This window comes from Epinephelus fuscoguttatus, linkage group LG1 (genome assembly GCF_011397635.1).
Source record: "Epinephelus fuscoguttatus linkage group LG1, E.fuscoguttatus.final_Chr_v1".
NCBI lineage: Eukaryota > Metazoa > Chordata > Actinopteri > Perciformes > Serranidae > Epinephelus > Epinephelus fuscoguttatus.
Genome location: NC_064752.1, coordinates 52,264,332 through 52,287,502, shown reverse-complemented (window position 1 = coordinate 52,287,502; position 23,171 = coordinate 52,264,332). Strand labels below are relative to the sequence as shown.

Here is a 23,171-nt window from a genome sequence, read left to right as displayed (position 1 = left end):
CATTAGCCTTACACATGGGTTATTCATCACACTCAATGTTATTTGTGATCAGGCCCAACACAACTGTGTCATCAGTATATTCAGTGATGGTGTTGGAGTCTGGAGTGGCTACACAGTCATATGTGTACAGGGAGTACAACAGAGGACTCAAAGCACAGCCCCGGGGTGCTACTGTATTAAGAGTTGTGTCCACCCACTCTCAGCACCTGGGGTCTGTCTGTCAGAAAGTCTAGGATCAATATGCAAAGTGAGGTGTTTAATCCCAGCTCCTTGTCCTCTGTGACCAGCCTGGAGGGAACTATGGTGTTAAACACTGAACTATAGTTAGTTAACAATGGTCTTACATACTGTAGCTTCCTTTCTTTTCCAGGTCAGACACAGTGGTGTGCGGGATGTGTGCTATGGCATCTTCTGTAAATTGGTTAGGATGATAGGCAAACTGTTGTGGATCTAGTGTGCTGGTTAATGAGGAGCAGATGTTATCCTTAACCAGCCATTTAAGGCACTTCATCACTACAGAAGTGAGAGCCACTGGGCGGTATGACAGACTAAGCCTGTGACCGGTTGAATAACGTTGTGAACACCAGTGCTAGTTACGTTGCGCATATTTTGAGGACCCGACCACTTTAACTGTCTGGTCCTGCTGCTCTCTTGGTGGTCAAATGCTTGAAAGTCCTCCTGACATCATGCTCAGAAAGGGAGACAGGTGTCAGTGGTGCATTAAACTCTGCTTCAGCTGTGTTTACTTGTTGACTACTGATGGACTCAAAGTGGGTCAAGGAATCACCAGCATGTGTCAAAGAATGGGGTGTGGATGTATCTCTGTCTCTCAAAGACCTTGGCACATGCTTCAGGGATTGTGAGTTCATTGATGTTCATTGATGTCATCAGTGATATTGGCAGTGGTGTCCTGGAACCTGGTCCAGACTGCACTGTGTAGTGCACACTGCAGGGTGGCTTCTGATTGGACTATTTCCTGACCCTGGGAATGTGCCGTGGTTTGTTTACATACTTTGATCTCGACCAGATGGCTGCATGGTCGCTCTTGCCAAGCAGGGGAAGTCATTCTGCTCCGTATCTGTCTCTGAATGGCGTACAGCAGTAGTCCAGTGTCCGTATTCCTCTTGTGATGCAGTCAGTATGTTGATGGAAGTCAGGTGTAACCTTCTTAAGGTAAGCATGATTGAAGTCTCCAGCAACAAAGACCATCGTGATTACCAGTCTATGAGCAGTTCAAGTCTTTGCAGACATCCGACAGGGCAGCCTCTATATATAGAGTGTAGATTGCTGTGATAATGACCAATATGAATTTCCTTGGTAGAAAGTGAGGTCTGCATTTGGTTGACACCAACTCTAGATCAGGTGAGCAGGAACATGATAGCCTTTTAATATTTTTACTTTCAAACCAGCTGTTATTCACCATAAAGCACACACCTTCTCTTCTTTTTTTCCTGGAGTGCTCTGTTATGTTACTTTGTTACATAGAAGAACCTGGATGAATGGTGCTGTCCAATATTTCAGGATTTCAGCAAGTTTTGGAGAAACAAAACTTGATCCCACTGGAAAGAGAGATTGTGCAGTTTATTATCCAGCATCTGTATGTTGGCTAGCAGGATGCACGCAGAAAACATTTATATGGCTGGGATCTTAGCTGATGTTTGAGCTCTTCATGATTGCCTCAGTGGCTCCTCTGAAGCAAAGTTGGCTGCAGAGGTGGTCTTGCTTGCCGATGCAGTCGTAATTGTAGCTGGGGCTAATCTTTTCCACTTCTTTTTTTTTAAAAAGATATTTTTTGGGGCTTTTTGCCTGTAATGGACAGGACAGGTAAGCATGAAAGGGGGGGAGAGAGAGAGGGGGATGACATGCAGCACCGGGCCAGAGGCTGGATTCGAACCCGCGCCACTGCGGCAACAGCCTTGTACATGGGGCGCCTGCTCTACACACAAAGCCACCGACACCCCATCTTTCCTTCTCCTTCCTTGATGTTTTCTCTGATGTTTACATTTGAAAACCTCCATCTGCCAGAGTCAGCAGGAGGAGGACCTAGTTGATTTCTTTATCCAGATGAGTATCTACAAGTCCTTTGTTATCATTTTTGTCCAATATTAATCACAAAAGGTATGGCTGATATTTATAAATAAATTTAAACAATATGTTCGCATAAATTTTGCGGAGCTGAAAGAGAGGTGTCTGGAGGGTTCAGTGCCTTGCTAATTACTGTTAATAACAGCAGAACGTTGCCCATCGAGTGTTTTTACAACCTTATCATATTGGATTGTGATCTTTATGACAACTTCAGTAATATCTGCTGTCTAACATGCAACACACAACAACGCTTTCTCATTAGAAGACCTTTAGTTTGCATTCCCCTTTGCCCACTGGACTGTGCTCAGTGGGCAAAGGTGACATTTTAATAACAACTAGATACCGGACAGCAAGTTGGCACCTATTCATTCCAGTGGAGTTGCTCACCTTGTGCAGATGCCAAAAAAAAAAAAAAAAATTCTAGCTTCATGCTTTATCTCTGTGATATGTGGCTCACTGAACATGTGCTGTAGTGTCTCTCTCCCTGGCCCTGCCCACAAATTCCCACTCAGCTCATAGACTTTACATTGTGACAGATTGTAAAATCACTTTTCTTGGCTCCAGGGAAGTTTTATAAATATTAAATCACCATGGCTCAAAAATTCCGAGGAGAGAGATTCAAAACTGAAATTGTTTGAGGTTTGAAGTGTCCTGTTAACACTTTTACAGACATGTCTTTTAAAATGGTGGTTTTTGCTTTTTGGGTTATAGGAAATTTCTTTGATAGATAAATCTTTATTGTCATTGTACAGTCATACTTGTGTACCACAGCACAACAAAATTGGGATACAGTCTACTTCGGTACAAAAGAAGGCATATAGTATCAACAATAAAAAACAAGATAAAATATATGAAGAGTAGAAACATATATACAAAATATAAAGTGCAGGTGACAAACAGATTATTGTTCATTGCACATGGCCCATTGTTGAAAAAAAAAATCAGATGAGGTTTGTATTGATTAGTGCTATTGCCCCGTTACAAAAGCTATCCCTGAGTCTATTTGTCCATGACTTCAGCGCCCTGAATCTCCTGCCAGAGGGGAGCAGCTCAACCACCCAGTGTCCTGGGTGCGTACAGTCTCTCAGGATGCTACTTGCCCTCTTGAGACAGCGGGTACTGTAGAGGTCTTCCAGGGAGGGGAGAGGGTGGCCAATGAGTTTCTGGCTGGTGTTAATGACCCCTTGTGATGCCATCTTGTGCGCCATTGTGTGGCTGGAGAACCACACAGAGATGCAGTATGCCAGCACACTCTCAACTGAGCAGCGGTAGAAGACAGTCAGCAGCTCCCTCCTCAGGTTCATCCTCCTGAGGATCCTCAGGAAATGGAGAAACTGCTGGGCCTTCTTCAGTGGCGGTTCTAGGCCAGTTTCAATGGGGGGGCCAAGCTAGGGCCAGTCCTTTTGATACAGGGACACATACAAGTACGGTCAAATATCTAAGTCTGAACAATAAGATATATATATATGTGTAAGGGGGTCCGGGGGCATGCTCCCCCGGGAGAAAATTTTGTATTTAATTTAAAGGCATCAATCTGGTGAATTCTGAAAGCAAAGTTATGATGGCAGAATATGCCTAGATTTCAACATCTTTGTGCTTTTTATGTGTGAAAAATGTTCCATTTTTACTGATAAAAACACTAGTTGTATGTTATGGTGAAGGGTTACACTTAAAATACGTATTAAGTATTAGTGGTTAAACATTTCAGTAATCAAAAGAAAAATGACTGACATACTGATCTGCCTCTGGAGGGCTATTTTAATATTTAAAATCATGTACAGACAAAATATTCTTTTAAAATTCTCACACTCACAAGTACAGTTCCAGATACGCAAAACAATACAAAATACGCAAAACGAAAGGAAAACAAAAGGTGAGATTCAAATAAATTACACACAAACAGGCACAAATTACTGCTTTCCTCCCTCCCTCTCGATTTGCAAGTACAGCACCCTGAATCAGAGCATTTCAAAAGCCCTCTGGTAGTTGAATGCCTCTGGGACAGGCCCATTTATAGCAACCCACTGGATCCGTGGTGTGCGTGATCCGGCCGAGGCGCGGGTGCTGGAGCTAATAGCAGCCATTCAAGAAGCTGCTCCATCAGCCGCGGCCTAGAAGCGGCTCGGCGCTCCGTTCTGCTAAAATTACGCGCCGGGTCTATTTCTGACGGCGCGTCAATTTGCACAGACCAAATGAGTCAAACAGGAAGTCAGGCGCAGAAAAGACGAGAGTATCCAGTCGATTTTCAAAATAAAAGACCCATGAAAACTCCGGATTGTATTTCACATCACTACATAAACATGATGTGACAGGCATGAGTCAAATGAAAAGGAAAAAGTTTTCAGAGCTTACCTCAATGGTGCTGTATGTTGCCGTGCAGGCTCAGAGTTGTCTTAAATACAGCCACACAATTCTCTACTGATGTGTTCTGGGTGTTTTCAAGAATGCTCACGAAGTGGATGTCAGTATTCCTCAATATTCCGCTTAGAAATGCGGTCTGCTCTATCAACTCAGGCTCACATTAGCACTAGGAGAGCGACGTCTGTGGTGAGGCCGGGGAGGGTGAGGGGGAGGGAGGGGGGAGCCGAAGAATTCCCAGTAGGAGCTCCAGCCGGTGCACTACAGAGTGACGTTCATTTACTGGAGGCATTTTATATCTGGCCAATTTTTGGAGACTGTGGCAGGGCAAATTAGTCAATGTATGGGAAACACTAAACACTAGAAAACTCAGGTCCTTTTCCTTCTTCTGTGGTGTATTCTGCATGATTCACTGGGTGCGCCTCTTTAAGTGGTCCGACCGGCAACCTGTTGAGACGATTTAGTTCCGCGTTCCCCCTCTGACTCCTCGGTGGGGGGGGCCACAGGGGGGGCCGGACTCGGAGTTACGGGGGCACTGGCCCCTGCTGGCCCCCGCCTAAAACCGCCATTGGCCTTCTTCACTACTGCCAAGGTGTTAGTGCTCCATTGGAGGTCTGCGTCCATGTGCACACCTAGGAACTTGAAGCTGGGCACCCTTTCCACACCCTCCCCATTGATGCAGATGGGCTGCAGGTCAGGCTCCCTCCTCCTGCTGCAACGATTAGTTCCTTGAGAACAAAGTTGTTGTCTGCACACCACCCCACTGCCTTTGGATCTCATCCCTGTATGCCGTCTCGTCACTTCCAGGGATGAGCCACACCACCAGCAGCCTCTTGGAAAGATTTGCTGCAAGACTGAGCAGCTTTGCTGGGGACCCAGGCACAGTAGCCTTAAGTGTTGAGTGACTGTAATTTATGATCATAAGTGCTATATCATAGACAACTGGACTTGCTTGTGTTTCTTGAAGACGTTTCGCCTCTCATCCAAGAAGCTTCTTCATTTCTAAATTACTGGCACGGAGTTGCAGGCTTTAAACCCTGTGTGGGTGTCAGCCCTTACAGAGTCGTAACGGTCACATGCGAGCTCTTGGTTTCAGAGTCGTTAAGGTCACAGTGTGAGTGGTTGACCCACCTGGCCACCATGTGAGTGGTTAGGGTCAGGTGGGATCAGGGGTGAATGGGTGTGAAGTCGTCTGGAGAGGGATCCCAAGACTGCATTGTAGGTGGGTGGTCAGTGGTGTTGTAAGCCACCTGTAAGCCCTCTGTTTAACGATGGTCATTCCAGCTTGACGTAGGCGTGATCCCACCAGTGGCTACAAAAAGAAGGTCATAGACTATCTACAAGAACTGGAAAAGGACAAAATCACTGACAGACCACTGTATTATAACTGGTTGGTAACACTCCACACCATGTAAGGAACTCTCAGGATTTTATCAACAAGACCAGAGAGATAACAATGGACTCTGATGAAACTATGGTATCATAAGACGTCACTTCACTTTTCACTTGCATTCCCACCAAAGAAGTAGTTAAGACAGTGTGGAAACATCTGCTACAAGACAGCTCCCTTCCAGACAGGACCAATTTCACCCCAGACCACATTTGTGACCTGCTGGATCTTTGTTTGACCACCACCTACTACACGTACAGCAAGGGTTTCTACCGAAAAAAGCACAGCTGTGCTATGGGCTTACTGGTGTCCCCTGTAGTGGCCAGTCTTTACATGGAAGATGTGGAGAAGAGAGCTCTGACCACCTTTACAGGAACTGCTCCTAGCCACTGGTTCAGGCATGTGGATGACACCTGGGTCAAAATCAAAACTGAGGAAGTGGAAACCTTCACAGAATACAATAATGCAGTGGACCCCAACATTAAATTCACAGGGGAGGATGTCAGAGGAGACCGTCTACCCTTCTTAGACTTGTGCAGTACACATTGAATAGGACAGGAACCTAAACATTGAGGTGTACAGAAAACCTACACACATACCGATAGCTGCTGTTTGACTCTCACCACCCACTGGAGCACAAGTTGGGAGTTATCAGGACACCGAATCAATGGGCCGAAAACATGCCCACTAGGACTGAGGAGAAAATAAAGGAACAGAAACACATTAGGGAAGCGCTTCAAACCTGTAACTACCCCAACTGGGCTTTTGCAGAAACCTCTAAAAGACCCAGAGCAGACAGAGGAAGGGACACAAAAATGTAACACTGTCATTCCCTATGTCACAGGAGTGTCTGAGAAACTCAGGAGGATTTTCAACAAACACCACATCCCTGTGCACTTCAAACCCAGCAACACACAGAGACAAATACTTGTCCACCCCAAGGACAAAACACCCAGACATAAGCCATGTAGTTAGAGTCATGTAGTGTATGCAATTCGGTGCAGCCAGGAAAGCACAGATTTACTGGGGAAACGAAACACCACCCCACAAGCGCATGGCACAGCACAGGAGAGCGAGCTCCTCGGGTCAAGACTCAGCTGTCCACTTACATCTACAGGAGAAGGGACACTCCTTTGAGGACAGTAATGTGCACATCTTGGCCAGGGAAGAAAGATGGTTTGAAAGAGGAGTAAAAGAAGCCATCTACGTCAAGCTAGAACGACCATCGTTAAACAGAGGGGGTGGCTCACAACACCAATTATCACCCACCTACAATGCAGTCTCAGGATCCCTCCCCAGACAACTTTACACCCATTCACCCTGGTCCCACCTGACCCTAATGACTCACATAATGGCCAGGTGGGTCAACCACTCACACTGTGACCTTAATGACTCTGAAACTAAGAACTCACATGTGACCCCTACGACTCTGTAAGGGTTCACACCCACACAGGGTTTAAAGATTGCAATTCTGTACCAGTCATTTAGAACTGAAGAAGGTACTTGGATGAGAGTCGAAACGTCTTCAAGAAACGCAAGCATGTCCAGTTGCCTACGATATAGCACTTATGTTTACCATGACCTGGATGACTGAGAATCTTTACCGACATGTAATTTATGATGTGTAACCAATCAGATAGTGCTGTGAGCAGGACACTGAGTGAGCCTACAGGGTGGTGACAACAGACAGAGAAGCGGCTGAAGGGAAGCTAAAGTAGAAGATTTTCCATTAATCAACTAATCTGATCATCTATCAGCTATTTAAATATTTGTGGCGGGCCATCACAAATGAATCAATGCATGGGAAACTCTGAGATGACCCAGTCAAAATAAAATTAAATCTAGAGACATTAACCTTTTACTACTTCAAGTAAAAAAAAAGAAATACTTAAACCTAATCATCACCTTTTCCTAGATAGGATCAGGTAATTAGGGCTTTTTGACATATGCATGGTTATTTCAGTATTTTTAGTAACTCAAGGGGGCAGAGTATGTGCCCTATTTTGGCACTGAAAAGCCCCTGACATATTTTATTTTGATTGTGAAGTTCTTTTTCCCTAAGCATTCTTAGTAATTGGCCTTTCACCCCTTTGTGAAGGTCCATCTAGCTGTTGGACATAGCACTGACTTCACACTGTCAAACTGCACTCCCTGAATAAATATGATCAAATTTATGAAAAACGAAAAATGATTTTAGAGAGAAGCAGACAGAAGGGTCTTCAATATGCATTTAAACATTATTATATATATTTACACATATAGGACATCAAACTGACTCAGCAGCCAGATAGAGAGGTAAAAATAGAAGCTAAAGCCTACAGATCACAGTGTAAAAGTAAACCATCATATCACCTGCCAATCAAGACAGAGGACAATGCAATTAAAGGGAAAATTTGCAGATATTAGACCGGTTATGTGTAATCGCAGTGTCATCAATCAGTTATTCAATCAGTCAATCATCTGCTGGTGGAGAGACAGGAAACTCCGGAGAAGCCAAACACCCTTTATCTGGAGACACTGCCATGACACAAACTGTAGCTGGGTGAAAATTGGCAAACATTTCTTGTTTCCCTCTACTGTCCTTGCAAAGCAAGGTAAATCTTTATTATATTATTTTTTACAATCATTAAAAACAAAAGCAGCATGTGTATACATTCAGTATACCTTCAATAGCTGGGTAGCTAACCCTACACTTCTCATGGTCTGATGTTGGTTTTTGGGGTGGGAAACTTCTCCTGGTTTGTGTATCACTATTACATGTCCCCAGGCACAATATTTAATCATGACTAGCTTGAAATCCACAAGACCAGCCAAGAGATGGTAAGATTCTAATAAGGTAACACTTAAGTATAAGCAATTTTTTTGTTTTTGGTAATCATGTAGTCAACAGCAAACTTGTGATAAATAAAATTGTAATTGAAAGCGCATTGGAAATTTAATTTAATTTAATTTAATTTCTTTTTTTTTGTAATCGATAATAAACTACATTGGAAGTTGCACATAAATTACATCAAAGCAAAAATTTCAAGGTCAAGAGCAATGTTATGAAGATCTTCTAAATAAAGCCTTGTTATACACCTTACTATGTTCGTTTATTCTGCCATACGTTACTTATTGCGTGGAAGTGTGGGAAAATACATATAAAACAAATACAAACCCAATTTATTTTTGTACTTCAGAAGAGTACGACATCTGTTGCATGTCTGTCTGTCCTGGAAGAGGGATCCCTCCTCAGTTGCTCTTCCTGAGGTTTCTACCCTTTTTTTCCCCCCGTTTAAGGATTTTTTTGGGGGGAGTTTTTCCTTATCCGCCGTCAGGGTCCAAAGGACAGAGGGATGTTGTATGCTGTAAAGCCCTGTGAGGCAAATTGTGATTTGTGATATTGGGCTTTATAAATGGGCGGCACGGTGATCTGGTGGTTAGCACTGTCGCCTCACAGCAAGAGGGTTCCCGGTTCGATCCCGGGTGTGGGAGCCCTTCTGGGTGGAGTTTGCATGTTCTCCCCGTGTCAGCGTGGGTTCTCTCTGGGCACTCTGGCTTCCTCCCACAGTCCAAAGACATGCAGATTGGGGATTAGGTTAATTGATAACTCTAAATTGTCCATAGGTGTGAATGTGAGCGTGAATGGTTTTCTGTCTCTATGTGTCAGCCCTGCGATAGTCTGGCGACCTGTCCAGGGTGTACCCCGCCTCTCGCCCAATGTCAGCTGGGACAGGCTCCAGCCCCCCCGCGACCCTCACGAGAATGAAGCGGTTAGAAGATGGATGGCTTTATAAATAAAATTGATTGATTGAAGAGAGCTATAAGAATTGTGAACAAGACAGTTCAGTGTTGGGATCTATGCCTTAACATGGGCCTTACCTCATAACAGCTCTCCAATGAAAGTATAAAAATGGCTATCAGAAATAATTAATAATTATTAAATATGTTAAATAATATGACTTAATTTACATGAAATCATTTCATAGGGCACCATTCCCAAGAAGGGAAAGATTATAGCCAGTTAATGATATCAGTCTCATAGAGTCCAGTAAACTATCAACTTGGAATTTTGAGTAATTATTAAATTAATAACCATAATCAAAATAAGTCTAATAGTAAAGCATGAAGGATTTCGGAGTTCTTGACATACCAGAGGTTGACTATTCATTCATTCTTGTGCAATAATAAACAGACAGCAGGTATGATCCCAAATACATTTATTCACAAAGAAGGCTAATCCTAACACTAATCCTAACTATTTTACTATTTACAAGCATGGGTGTGTGTGTGCAAGTGAGAGGGAGAGAGAGAGAGAGAGAGAGAGAGAGAGAGAGAGAGAGAGAAAGGTGGGTGTGTGAAACAAAGGGCCGTTTGTCCTCCAAACAAAATGGCTGACAACAGGGAACTACAAGATGGCCAAATCAAAGATAGCTTCAGATCAGGGGAGGTTTGTTTGACCGTGTGATCAGGACAAAGACAAAGGAAAAGTATCAGGAACTTTGAGCTGCCTCTTTGGGTGTAGCTGTGTTGAAAGCTAATTTGTAAGTCAGTCTATGTGAATGTGATATGTGTTGCAAAGGGTCTGACTATCTTGTTTGATGAACAAAGAAGCGACTTCGTCGTCCGTGAGGACCCTATTGTAATCGTGCTGTTTATTATTATTATTAGGGCCCGAGCGACAACGAAGTCGTCTGTGAGGACCCTACTGTAATCACGCTGTTTATTATTATTATTTACTATAAGGGCCCGAGCACCTAGTGGAGTGAGGACCCTATTGAAATACAAGGATTTTTGAGGGCCCGAGCGACGACGTCGTCTGCGGAGGACCCTATTGAAATCGTGCTGTTTATTATTATTATTAGGGTCCAAGCGACGATGAAGTCGTCCGTAGGACCCTATTGTAATTGCGCTGTTTATTATTATTATTAGGGCCCGAGCGACAACGAAATCGTCCGTGAGGACCCTATTGTAATCGCGCTGTCTATTATTAGGGCCCGAGCAACGATGAAGTCGTCCGTGAGGACCCTATTGTAATCGTGCTGTTTATTATTATTAGGGCCCGAGCAACGACGAAGTCGTCTGTGAGGACCCTATTGTAATCGCGCTGTTTATTATTATTGATTAGGGCTTGAGGGACAACGAAGTCATCCGAGGACCCTATTGTAATCTTGTAATATTTATTATTAGGGCCCGAGCACCTAGCGGTGCAAGGACCCTATTGAAATGCAAGGATTTTTAGGGCCCGAGCGACGACAAAGTCGTCCGTGAGGACCCTATTGTAATCGCGCTGTTTATTATTATTTATTATTCTTACAACTGTTTAATCCCCAATTTTGCCCCTTTCCCAAATTCAAAAAGTCAGGGTTAACTTACTCTAAGTTTTCACATAACGGCTTCAGTTATGCGTGCTGCTGGCCCCCCACTGTGGCGCGGGAGAGTGAGGGCCCGATCACAGCTGCTTGCAGCTTCAATTATTATTTATTAGGGGCCGACAAAGTTGTCCGTGAGGGCCCTATTGTAATCGTACTGTTTATTACTTTTAGGGTCCGAGCGACGACGAATTCGTCCGTGAGGACCCTATTGTAATCGCGCTGTTTATTCGGGTCCGAGCGACGACGAAGTTGTCCGTAGGACCCTATTGTAATCGTGCTGTTTATTATTATTATTAGGGCCTGAACGATGACGAATTCGTCCATGAGAACGCTATTGTAATCGCGTTGTTTATTATTAGGGCCCGAGCGACGACAAAGTCGTCCGTGAGGACCCTATTGTAATCGCGCTGTTTATTATTATTTACTATTAGGCCCGAGCGACGACGAAGTCGTCCAAGGACCCTATTGAAATCCCGCTGTTTATTATTATTAGGGCCAGAGCACCTAGCAGTGCAAGGACCCTATTGAAATGCAGGGATTTTTTATTATTAGGGCCCGAGCACAGACCGACGGCCAGGAAACTGAAGGAATTATTATAAGGGCCCGAGCGACAACAAAGTCGTCCGAGGATCCTATTGAAATCGTGCTGTTTATTATTATTATTATTATTATTATTATTATTATTAGGGCCCAAGTGACGACAAAGTTGTCTGAGAACCCTATTGAAATTGCGCTGTTTATTATTATTATTATTATTATTATTAGGGCATGAGCGACGACGAAGTCGTCCGCAGAGGACCCTATTGAAATCGCGCCGTTTACTATTATCATTATTATTATTATTATTATTATTATTATTATTATTATTATTCCAACATTTCGTGTCCCAATTTCGCTCCTTTCCCGGCCATTTTGTTTTGAATTTTTTTGTTACGGCGATTTCCACAACTTAAATTTGAACGAACTTGTCCTAAGGATTTCGTCCGATTGACTTCACATTGGCTACAGATCATCCAGAGACCATGCTGATCAAAAGTTGTGCTCTGCATGTCTGTAGGTCAAAAAGCGTGGCTGCTAGGGTGTGACAAATTTTGGTGACGTTTCAGTTTCTTGACATCGAATTTCGAACGGCTCTCACGCCCACATACTTGATCTCAGCAGCTTCAAACTTGCTGGACATGATGACGGCTCCGCCCTGAATTCCCCAGTATATTAATATCCCACCTTACTCATAGCGCCCCCCGGTGGTAACAGGAAGTGACCAGTTTTTACTTTAACATGTACTAATGCCACAAACTTGACCGCATCAACTTCATTCCACTTCTAATGCATGCAGAACAAGTTGGTGAAGCTACTTTATGAATGCTGTGAAGCTACATCTAATGGCGTCCGTGTGGCAGTGTGGCGACTATCGATCCCTTGCCACTAAATACGTTTGGCATTTTGATGGCTTCATTGACCTCATATCCTCATGAAAATTGATACACAGGTCAAGAATGGCAAGCTCTTACATCTGATAGGGGTGTCGCCCATAGGGGGGACAAAATGCCTCTATATTCAAAAACCCCTCCCCTTAGGGTGTTTTTGGAGTTGGAACATGAAAATTGGTACACGTGTGTATGTTGTCCACACACACATAAAATCTCTGACACCAATGGTCTACTCCAAACAGGAAATCAGCCATTTTGATTTTGACTTGTCATTTTGGCGTGATTTCCACATGTTGTATTTTAACGAACTAGTCCTAGGGATTTCATCCAATCGACTTCAAATTTCTTTCAGATCATCCAGAGACCATCCTGATGAAAAGTTATTAAAAGCTTTTCTCTATGTCTCTATGTCAGCTGGACGCAGCAGAAAGTTTGAGAAAAGTTTACAGAGTGCTGTTGTAAATCATGGTTTACACATGCACTGTAAAAGGTTGCGGTAACAAGCCGAAGATGTGGAGCAGAGTGACGTACACGGACAGGATGAAACAATGAATATTTGTGCTGGACATCGATCCCAACACGCCTGTGGAAACGGTCCGGAAAATGTTTGTTTACGAGGACTACAGTGAAAGGATGGAGCGCAGAAGCTCAGGAATGGTTCAAACGCTTTTCTTGAAAGATACTGTCTTATCATCTGTCGGCATCACAAAACAAGCAGACGTGGTAAGTGATCGTTGTGTAATTGTGCTCAGCATCTTTCTGCTGTAACGTTAACGTTACCAGGCCCTATTAGCAGCTGGCCTCTTAAAAAAATTTAATAAATAAACGCCGGCCTCTATAAACTGGTGGTGTTTATGTGACATTTTTGGCATTTATAGAGCGCTAGACCCGGATTACACATGTCCACAGACACAGAGCAAAGCACATCTACACACACGTCAACACTTATCCAGGCATATGCGCAGTTGCGCACTCTCAGCTGATTGTAAACAGATAAGATGGCGACAAGACGCAAATTCAGTGTTAATTTAAAGCTAGAAGTTTTGAAATATTCCGAATCAATGTCGGGGGAATATGCTGCAAGGCATATGACACCTGGTTGAAAGACGAGGGCAACAAGATCTTCACAAAACGAGGGAACATGAGAGCAGCTGACAAAAGCACCATCGTGAGCTGGGTCTGAGCAGCCTGGGCATCGACTTACCAGCGACAGAGAAGTCCGACTCCAGGTCCAGTAATTTCCTCTTTCGTTGGTGCCATGACTGCCAAGTAGTACCTGGACAACCGAGCTGTGGCGGCACACAGGTATGTGCGTGTCAGAGGAGAAACAAGCCGTTCACATTTCTCTGTTTGTGTCAGTAACGACGTACAAACCTCACCGCACTTTAGGGACTGTTCTATGGAGGGACTATCAGGGGAGGAGGGTGGCTGGTTGATTTTTATTTTATTTTTTTATTTTATTTTGATTCCCACTCTGTTGATCACTTATTGATGCTGTTTTTGAAGTATGAATAAGTCAATAAGTAATTTATTCCTTTGAAATATCAGTGATGTATTATAGAAAAGTGATTTATCTTTTTATAAATGACAAAAGGCACATCTGCCTCATTCTTGCTGCGGTATCATGATACTACTCAGAACCGTGATACTTTCACTAGTATCATACCGTGGGGGTAGGGGAGTGGTGGGGGGTTGGGGGGGGCGCCGAGGGAGGGTTCGCCCAGGGTGTAAAACTAGCCAGGACCGCCTCTGGCACTGATATTTTTACCGTAACCATCTTTATCTATGGAAGCCCATTTTCGCCAGTAATGGGAAAAAAAATCGCCATTCCTAATCAAAATTGTGAGATAAAAAGTCACAATTATGAATGTAGCCTAGTTTTAAAATTAATTTGTGGCATGTTGTCTTGTAAGGTGTGTGGCATCACAGTGACTGCAGATGGGACAGAGGATGAGATGATTCACTGTTTCAAGGCAGGACAGCTAGTACACTGTGCTGTAGTAAGTAGTGGTGATTTACAAAAACACCAAAAACTATTTTTACTGTTAAAGTAAAGTTTGTTACTGTAAATAATACAGTACTTTAGTTGTAATACTGTATAGAAAATATACATTTTTACTGTAAAGACAAGTTTACATAAATGTTTTTGCTGTTTGAATTTTTAAAAAAAGTACAGTATTTGTATTTTCAAATTTGGCTGTGATTTTTTTTTCTTTCTTTTATTGAAAGCCTCCTTCAAATAGTAGCCTGCCCCTATTTGTAGCCTGGTCCCAAACTATTTTTTGTTAATAGTAGCCCCGGCTACTATTTGAGGAAATCTGTATGTATGTAACATACAGTCACTGGCCACTTTGTGTACACCTGTGTAATCTAATACAATCCAGTAGAACGACTATACCATGATTTTTTCCCCAAAGTTTTTAAATTTTTGGTTATTGTTGACAGTCTAGAAAGTGGTGATTCTACTTTATTATTGAGGTCATAGTGAATGGTGGTGGGGTACTGGGGTGGTCTCCTAATTTTGTCTAATTGAGGGGGACAAAATATTAGGAACACTTTTAAATATATTGCACTCCAGTACACCAACATATTGGATTGTATTAGATTGCACAGGTGTACCTAATAAAGTGGCCAGTAAGCCCCACATTTACACCACCAATCCATGCCTGCTCTGGGTCTCCCCGCAGCTCCTGGTTGCTCGGCAGCCTCAGTCCCTGAGACCATGCTGATCAACTGTTATTAAAAGCTTTTCTCTATGTCAAGGGGTGTGGCCACTATGACGCCGCCCTCGCCACCAAATACATTTGGCTTTTTGATGGCTTCAGCGACCTCATATCCTCACGAAATTGATACACAGGTCAAGAATGGCAAGCTCTTACATCTGATAGGGGCGTCGCCTATGAGGGGGACAAAATGCCTCTATAGCGCCCCTTTGAAATTTTCAAAAAACCCTCTGAATAGGGATTTTCTTGGAGTCGGAAGATGAAACGTCACACCACGTCAGGGTTAAAGGAATAGTTCACCCTAAAAAAAAATTCAGTCATTATGGACTCACCCTCATGCTGATGAGTAATCCGGTGTAGTTTTTTCTTCCTCAAAGTGCACCTGGAGACCCCCGGTGAGCCAGTCCTGCAGCGAAAATCCTTACAATGGGTGTCAATCCAAGTGTCCTGAAGTGGGAAAATCCAGAGTTTACTTGCAACAACGTCATTTAGTATATTTTAATACCATAAACAGTGGCTATGCTCTGTTTGCCCGGAGGCGCGCTCGCACGTGCTCGCCCATGCACGCCCATGCACGGCGTTCACTCTCTGGCCCACTTGAACTACGGAAGCCGCGCCAGACAAGATCAATGAGAACTCGCGATAGATACACCGGTATTTACATCCTACTGTAAGCCACGAGAGCACAGAACGAAGTTAGTTTCTCCCCGAGCTGGATGAAAAACAACATTTTTGGTTATTTTCTTTGTCACTCAAAGGTTTACTCTTTTTTCAATAGCGCTGGGAAGTTAAAATAAAAAGATGGTTCGAGTGTGTTCCTTTCCTTGATGCTTCAATCAGGAGAGCCGTGTGTTCAGGAGATCCGTGACTTTCCACAGGCTACCAGTTCAGGACCCTGAAAGACTACAGCTAAGGCTGATTGCTCTTCGTCGCAATATCAACACCATCAGCGTCCATGCACTCCGGGTCTGTAGTGAAGACTTTTCACTGGAGGATTTCAAATATTCAAAAGGAAGAGCTTTGTTGAAGACTACAGCTGTGCCAACCTTGTCACAAGTAAGGACAGAGGTATGTACTTTACAGACTTTTTATATAACTTATATGTTGGTATATTTATATACCTTTTTCACAAACGTGGTAACGTTACAGGGTGTTTGATGTTACATGACTAACAACTATGCATTTCCACATCATTTTGGACTATTATAGAGTTTTGTCCTTGTTTCTGACACAGTTGAATATGCATTTTCACATAAGTTTGGACTATTATCACGAGTTTTTTTTAGTTCTGTTCATTTTGCTTTGGAACTGTGAAAGAACACCTGGGGGTTGCACATATGTGTTATAATATTTGGGGAAAGATAACATCACTGTTTAATTCAGCTACAAAGACATTACCACACACATGGTCTTCACATTTATATAACTACCCAGGGTAGTTATATCAGAATCACACATTCACTTATAAAATTATAACATAATTAGTGTCAGAAATAATAACCTCATATAATGCCTGTTTCCAGGACAGTTCACTCCATCCTGCTTCATCAGAGACCATGGCAGCTGACACTGAGGCTAATTTTGCTGGTGTGCTACACTCCACACCAGTGAAGACAAACCCATCCAGTGATCGACCTGAGCACCCACATGCAAGAATGCAGCTGGTCCTAACAAGTCCTGAAACCATAAAAGAATGGACAAGTGCATCCACATCTGGAATTTACCATGCCTTCCCCCCGACATGGTCATCTCAAACTGTTAGAGTACCCACACAGGAATACTGAGATGTGGTTGTGAATTGACACACTTTCACATATAATTTTAATGTAATTTTATTAGCCTAAGTTTATGTTACCATTCATAACATTACTTTTCTGTGTACTCAGATTTTATATTGATAAGAGAAATTATATCAAAATATTGTATGAACATATTGATTTGCTGCCATGGCCAATCTAGTAGTCACAGTATGTGACTGTAAGTGGCTGAAAGCAACTAAATATAATTTGTATGTTATTCTAATAGTTATTTTGTTCATTGTAGGATATACAAGCACAGCCTGCAGAGGAAGGTTTTGAGGAAAGTTTGGATGTCAGCATGGCCTCAATTGTTGTCCCTCCGGATCCCAAAGACACCAGTTTTGCCATTCCAAGTTCAACATCAACCTCAACTCCAACCTCTGAGGAAAACGAAGACTTGGTGACCTGGAATGAAAAGAAATGGCTGGTCAACGAGTCCAAATTATTGCAGCTTTTCAGGACTTGCCATCAGTGTGGAGGGGGAATCAAAGAAATAATGATTAGCACGTGTGGGAGCCTCATCAGAATATCCTGGGACTGTTTAAATGGACATAGTGGTCAGTGGAGTTCCTATCCAGATGTTAGAGGGATGCCAGAGAACAACCTCCTTATGGCAGGATCCACTATCTTCACTGGTGCCACATATACAACAATTGCTGATTGGGCTGGTCTACTCAATCTCCAAATACCGAAAAAAACAACATATTACCATATATAATCGTCATACCTAATCCCGGTCATCGACATTATATACAATGAGCAGCACAAGGCCATTATGGAACAGCTACTGCAGACACAGTATGTTCTTAAAAAGGGAGTGCATGTGTCTGGAGATGGTCTATCAGACAGGTAAATATATTATTTGTACTGATTTACAAATAATAGACTAATGATTATATAAGGTTATAGAGATAATAATTGATGTAATATTGGATTTGATAAATACTTTATTCTTTACTCTTTACAGCCCGGGCTTCTCCGCAAAATACAATACATACAGCTTCATGGAGGACACAACGAAAGAGATCATCCTTTTTGAGTTAGTGCAGGCAAGTGAAATAGTAATTCCATATTTTATGTTAACACAATACGAGAACAATTATTGGGCATGTAGGTGTAATATGTGCAACATATTACTCGAACAGTGTTTCCATCTGACTATGACATGCACTGTACATTACAGATGCATGTCACTTATTGGACATGTGAATATTCTGTTTTGTGGTATAGGTGACAGAGGCATCCAGCTCTGCAGCCACAGAGTCAGTGGGCTTCAGGAGAGGTCCTGATTACCTTCTTGAGCAAGGTGTTGAGGTGGAGGTGGTAACCACAGACCGATCACCATCAATTCAAAAAAGTCATGCACGAAGACTACCCAGACATACATCACGAGTTCGACATCTGGCATGTTGTCAAGGGTAAGTCAGCGGTAGACAAATTATAACTTTTTAAAATGACAAAATGTAAAAGAATGACTACCTGCATTACCATATTAATAAAATAATATAAAATATGTAATCAATTTTTGGCTGTTTTTTGCTAGGGCTAATGAAGAAACTCCTGTCTGCGTCCAACAGAAAGGACAACCGAGACCTCCAACCGTGGATAAAATCCATCTGTAACCACTTGTGGTACGCTTGTTCTACTTGTGGAGGTGACCCAGATGTGAGTAACAGTACATTCTTTACATTTTGGGATTAGTGCGTTAAAAATCAAAATAATTATAATAATAATTACAAGGATACAGCCCACTTACTGCATTTGCTTGTGAATTTATTTTTCCTATATTTGGTTATTTTTATTTTATTCTTAGGATATGATAAAAAAGTGGAAAGCACTACTTCATCACATTTGTGGTGTGCACCGCTGGGAGGAAGGTAGACAGGAGAAGAAATGCGTGCATGATGACCTCAGTGCAGAGCAACAGAGGCGAAAGAGGTGGATTCTGAAAGACTCTCCTGCCTTCAGAACCCTGACTAGTATTGCCCTGGACAAAGGACTAATGAAGGACCTGAGGCAGATAGCCCTCTTCAAACACACAGGTTTGAAATATGAAAAGAGAATGTTTTTATAGCCCTATTCCAATTTAAAAAAAAGAAGTAATTATGATGAATTCATGATTATAAATATTTAGGGAACATGTCAATATTATGTTTTCTCAGGAAAGCTTGAAGTGTTCCACGCATTACTGCTGAAGTATACAGAGAAGAGACTCCACTTCCACTACTCCACAATGAAAGCGCGCACCCAGCTTGCCATTATGGACCACAACGAAAATGTTCAGCGTGAACAGGCCTCCACCACCACAGGCAATATACCTGCAAAAATGTAGCTACTTTTCCCACAAAAAACGTACGAGGCAAGACTCTACATTATGTGGATAATATTTTTTTGTGGCAGATCTTTACAAATCTAGTGGACTTTTGTTAATTGCTCACTGTCATATAGCCTATTGATTCATGTCCTCTTACTGACTTCTACTGGCAAAAACAACACATTACGTGTGACCTTTGATGGGAGGCACACCTGTTTTATGTGAGTCTGAACAAATCAGCCCCGCTGCACTTTGATGTCAGTCTGCATTATTAATATAGTAATTTGTGCTTTAAATTCTAGTATTACAAAATTCAAGAGACATTACCCATAATTATGTGGATATAATGTCTTTGTTAAATATTTTTAAAATCTATGGTTGATAATATGTACATATTGTATCATTACCATTTTCTATGTGTCCAATTATTTTGTTTTGTTTTTCAGGAAAATCAAAATTTAATGTGGTTTACCCAAAACAAACCAAAGAGTGGGTAGCCAAAAAGATCTATGTGCCAACAACACAAACATTCCGGCAAACTCTTGTGGTACAAGTTCTGCGGAGACGCCTGGACCCCAACATCAAGTTCAAAGATCCACAGTCATGTTTCTATTCCACCACTACCAAAAAACATAGCACAAAAACCTAAACCTGCAAAAGAGGAAGCCATACTAAAACATGCTTCACGATTTAGCAGGTAGTATGAGGGCTGCACAATCGGTTACTGCATGTGAAATGTCAAGTCAGATAAACACAAACATGCTATGCTTATTTATGCCTTTTTTTATTTTTGTAAATATTTATCTTGCATGTGTTTTTTGTTCTTTTCCAAATCAGGGGATGTTGGTCTAAAATTCTTTTAATAAATAAAGTTTGTTTGTTTTTAACTAAAACTCATGACCTCCTCATTTTCCATTACTAAGCCACCAGAAAAATCTTTCTGATGGCATATAATTTCACCCTATTTCAGAGTTCCTGGATACACAGACTCTGATCAGTGGTGAACTACATCAGTTTATGAAACGACCAAAGCAGACCCTACTAGTCAGCTACCGTTTGAAAATGAGGCCCTTATATCTGTACATAAATAAAACATGGCATTTATCAGTTGGTGGCATGTCTGTATTTCAGTTTGCACCAGTCAATCTCCAGTCAAAGGAGCAGCTTTACCATCACATTCCATAAAGAAATTCTTACCAACTATCCAGTCATATGCAAGATGTGTGCTTATGTTTATGAGCCAAATATTGACCTATTTATAGTACTTATTTTTGTATTTTTCCTAATGTGTAACACATGCAATATGGTCTCCCTTGGAGTGAGTATTAAATGCAACTTAGTTTTGTAGTTGGTTACTGTTTTTGTCTTGTACAAACCACACAATACTCCAAAAAATGTTAACAATTACAGCCTATATAACCATTTTCAAATATTTTCCATTTTACACACTTTCTTTATTAATTATCGATATAGTTTCTAATAAAAATATAGATGTGCAGCAGCATAGTTTCCATGCACGTTATAATTATTCATAATGAGGTAGTATTTTATTTTGATGTAATGGAAAAAGTCCCAGATGATGTACTATGAGGTAATATAAAAATGAGTCATTGAGAATGTGTTTAGATTGATTTATTGATCATTTGATTATCTTCAGATCAGTTCAAAAGCCTCTTCTGCCTCCTTGAATCCAGTATAAACTCTACTGGGGGAAGGGTAGCTCTCACGGATGCTTGCAACAACACAGGCTGGTAACACTTTTCTATTGTCACCTTTCAGGACCCACTCCAATACCACCCGGTATGCTTCTAACCTGCACTGACTGTGGAAAAAGGGGGAAAAAAACAGTTTAGCACTGAGCACAGCACAAAATACATCAATATTGAAAATCGAATAGCATCAAAACAAAAGACATATTACGCATACTGTACAATGTAACTTACTCAACTGAGAGCGTGCCGTTTGGTCCTGTGGGTCTTGGCCTTTTTTTCCAGTTGATTTTAGGCACATGGAAAAACATCTGGAGAACCCCACGGGTCAGTAATGGCGGATAATCCGGGTTTTCAGTGATATATTGTCTTTGGCCAATGCTCTCAGTCTCATCAGTGGAGATACTGAGATCCTCCAGTGGTGGCATCAACAAATCCCAGTCTGTACAGCAAAGACTCTCCTCTTCGGTTGACATTTACACCACCATGTTTCCGATGCCCTAGGTCTGTAGTCTGCCACTGTTTGTGGCTCTGGTCGAGCTGCGGCTGCTTCCTCCATCTCGCTGAGTTCCTCATCTGTGTACTCCGGTTCAAAGAGAAAGGGCAAGTTTCTGATCACTAGTGAAGGCAGATCCCTCTTGTGTTTGTGTGTTGCTCACAGCAGGAGAAACTTCGTTCTGTGCTCTCGTGGCTTACAGCAGGATGTAAATACCGGTGTATCTATCGCGAATTCTCATTGATCTTGTCTGGCGTGGCTTCTGTATTTCAAGCGGGCCAGAGAGTGAACGGCGTGCACGGGCGAGCACGCGCGAGCGCGCCTCCAGGCAAACAGAGCATAGCCACTGTTTATGGTATTAAAATATACTAAATGACGTTGTTGCCAGTAAACTCTGGATGTTGCCACTTCAGGACACTTGGATTGTCGCGGACGAGCAGTATGGAGGAATATTACAAAGTTTTTGTGTAGTTTTATGGACCTTTTCGTGTCGGTCACAATTGATACCCATTGTAAGGATTTTCGCTGCAGGACTGGCGCACCGGGGTCTCCAGGTGCACTTTGAGGAAGAAAAAACTACACTGGATTACTCATCAGCATTAGGTGAGTCCATAATGACTGCATTTTGTTTTAGGGTGAACTATTCCTTTAACTTACTCTGAGTTTTCACATAACCGCTTCAGTGTTGTGTGCTGCTGGCCCCCCGCGGTGGCGCGGGAGAGCGAGGGCCCGATCACAGCTGCTCGCAGCTTTAATTTATATTTGTTGTTGATATTTTGCTTTGTCTGCCTGTTTTGTTTTGTTTTGGTGTTGTTTGCTTGACATGATGTGCTGTTAAAATGGTAGGTGTTATAAGCTGTAGCTTCAGCCTACACCTTTTTCAGATTGCAGAAGTGTCTTAAGTTATGTTGTAAATTCAATCTAGGGGTGGGAGATTATCCACTCAGTGGGAGAGCTTGGAGTGTCTCTATGTCTTTGCTCCCTATGTACCATAGTACAACTAAAAACAAGGTTGACACATCCATATTTTCACAGACATGGATGTAAACTGTATGAGAATCTTGACTGGTGCGCGGAGCCATACAACTGTGGGGTGGTAATTCTACTTTACAGAAGGCTTCATACCATTAACTTCATAAATGGCAATGAAAAAGTAATTTCCATTAATAACTGTGAGGCAAATTCTCCTCTCTGAAGAATTGATGGACTCGATGTGAGGAATCAACTTTCTTTAATACATGCAGCATGGAGAGAAGAGCAGAGTTCTCTGACAACCTTCAGGATCTACAGACCTTTATACCAAACCAAAGAGTTGAACCCAGGTTGCACCCACCAGCTGCACTCGTAAAGGAGATTGCCCCTCCTAACAAAAGGTTTAGCAAAACAGAATACTTGCCCCTAAGAAGTGTAAGGTCATGACCTCAAGATGTGGAGAATTGCCCCCCGATACAGATTCCTGAATAATTCCCACATTCCCTCCTTTCCACACAAAGTGTCAACACAACATGATGGG

At 42.3% G+C, this 23,171-nt stretch overlaps 2 protein-coding genes across 2 annotated transcripts in view; both read left to right on the top strand.

Annotated features, from left to right (window-relative positions):
* LOC125886092 (dihydropyridine-sensitive L-type skeletal muscle calcium channel subunit alpha-1-like) overlaps positions 1-23,171 on the top strand; it is a 542,543-nt gene that overhangs the window by 397,765 nt on the left and 121,607 nt on the right. The gene's annotated exons all lie outside the window — the stretch shown is intronic.
* On the top strand, positions 18,377-20,286 carry LOC125885910 (uncharacterized). Its single transcript, XM_049571734.1, has 5 exons — positions 18,377-18,557; positions 18,683-18,804; positions 18,953-19,181; positions 19,302-19,448; positions 19,900-20,286. Exons 1-5 carry the CDS (start codon positions 18,500-18,502, stop codon positions 20,100-20,102), a joined length of 759 nt encoding a protein of 252 aa, XP_049427691.1. The 5' UTR covers positions 18,377-18,499; the 3' UTR covers positions 20,103-20,286.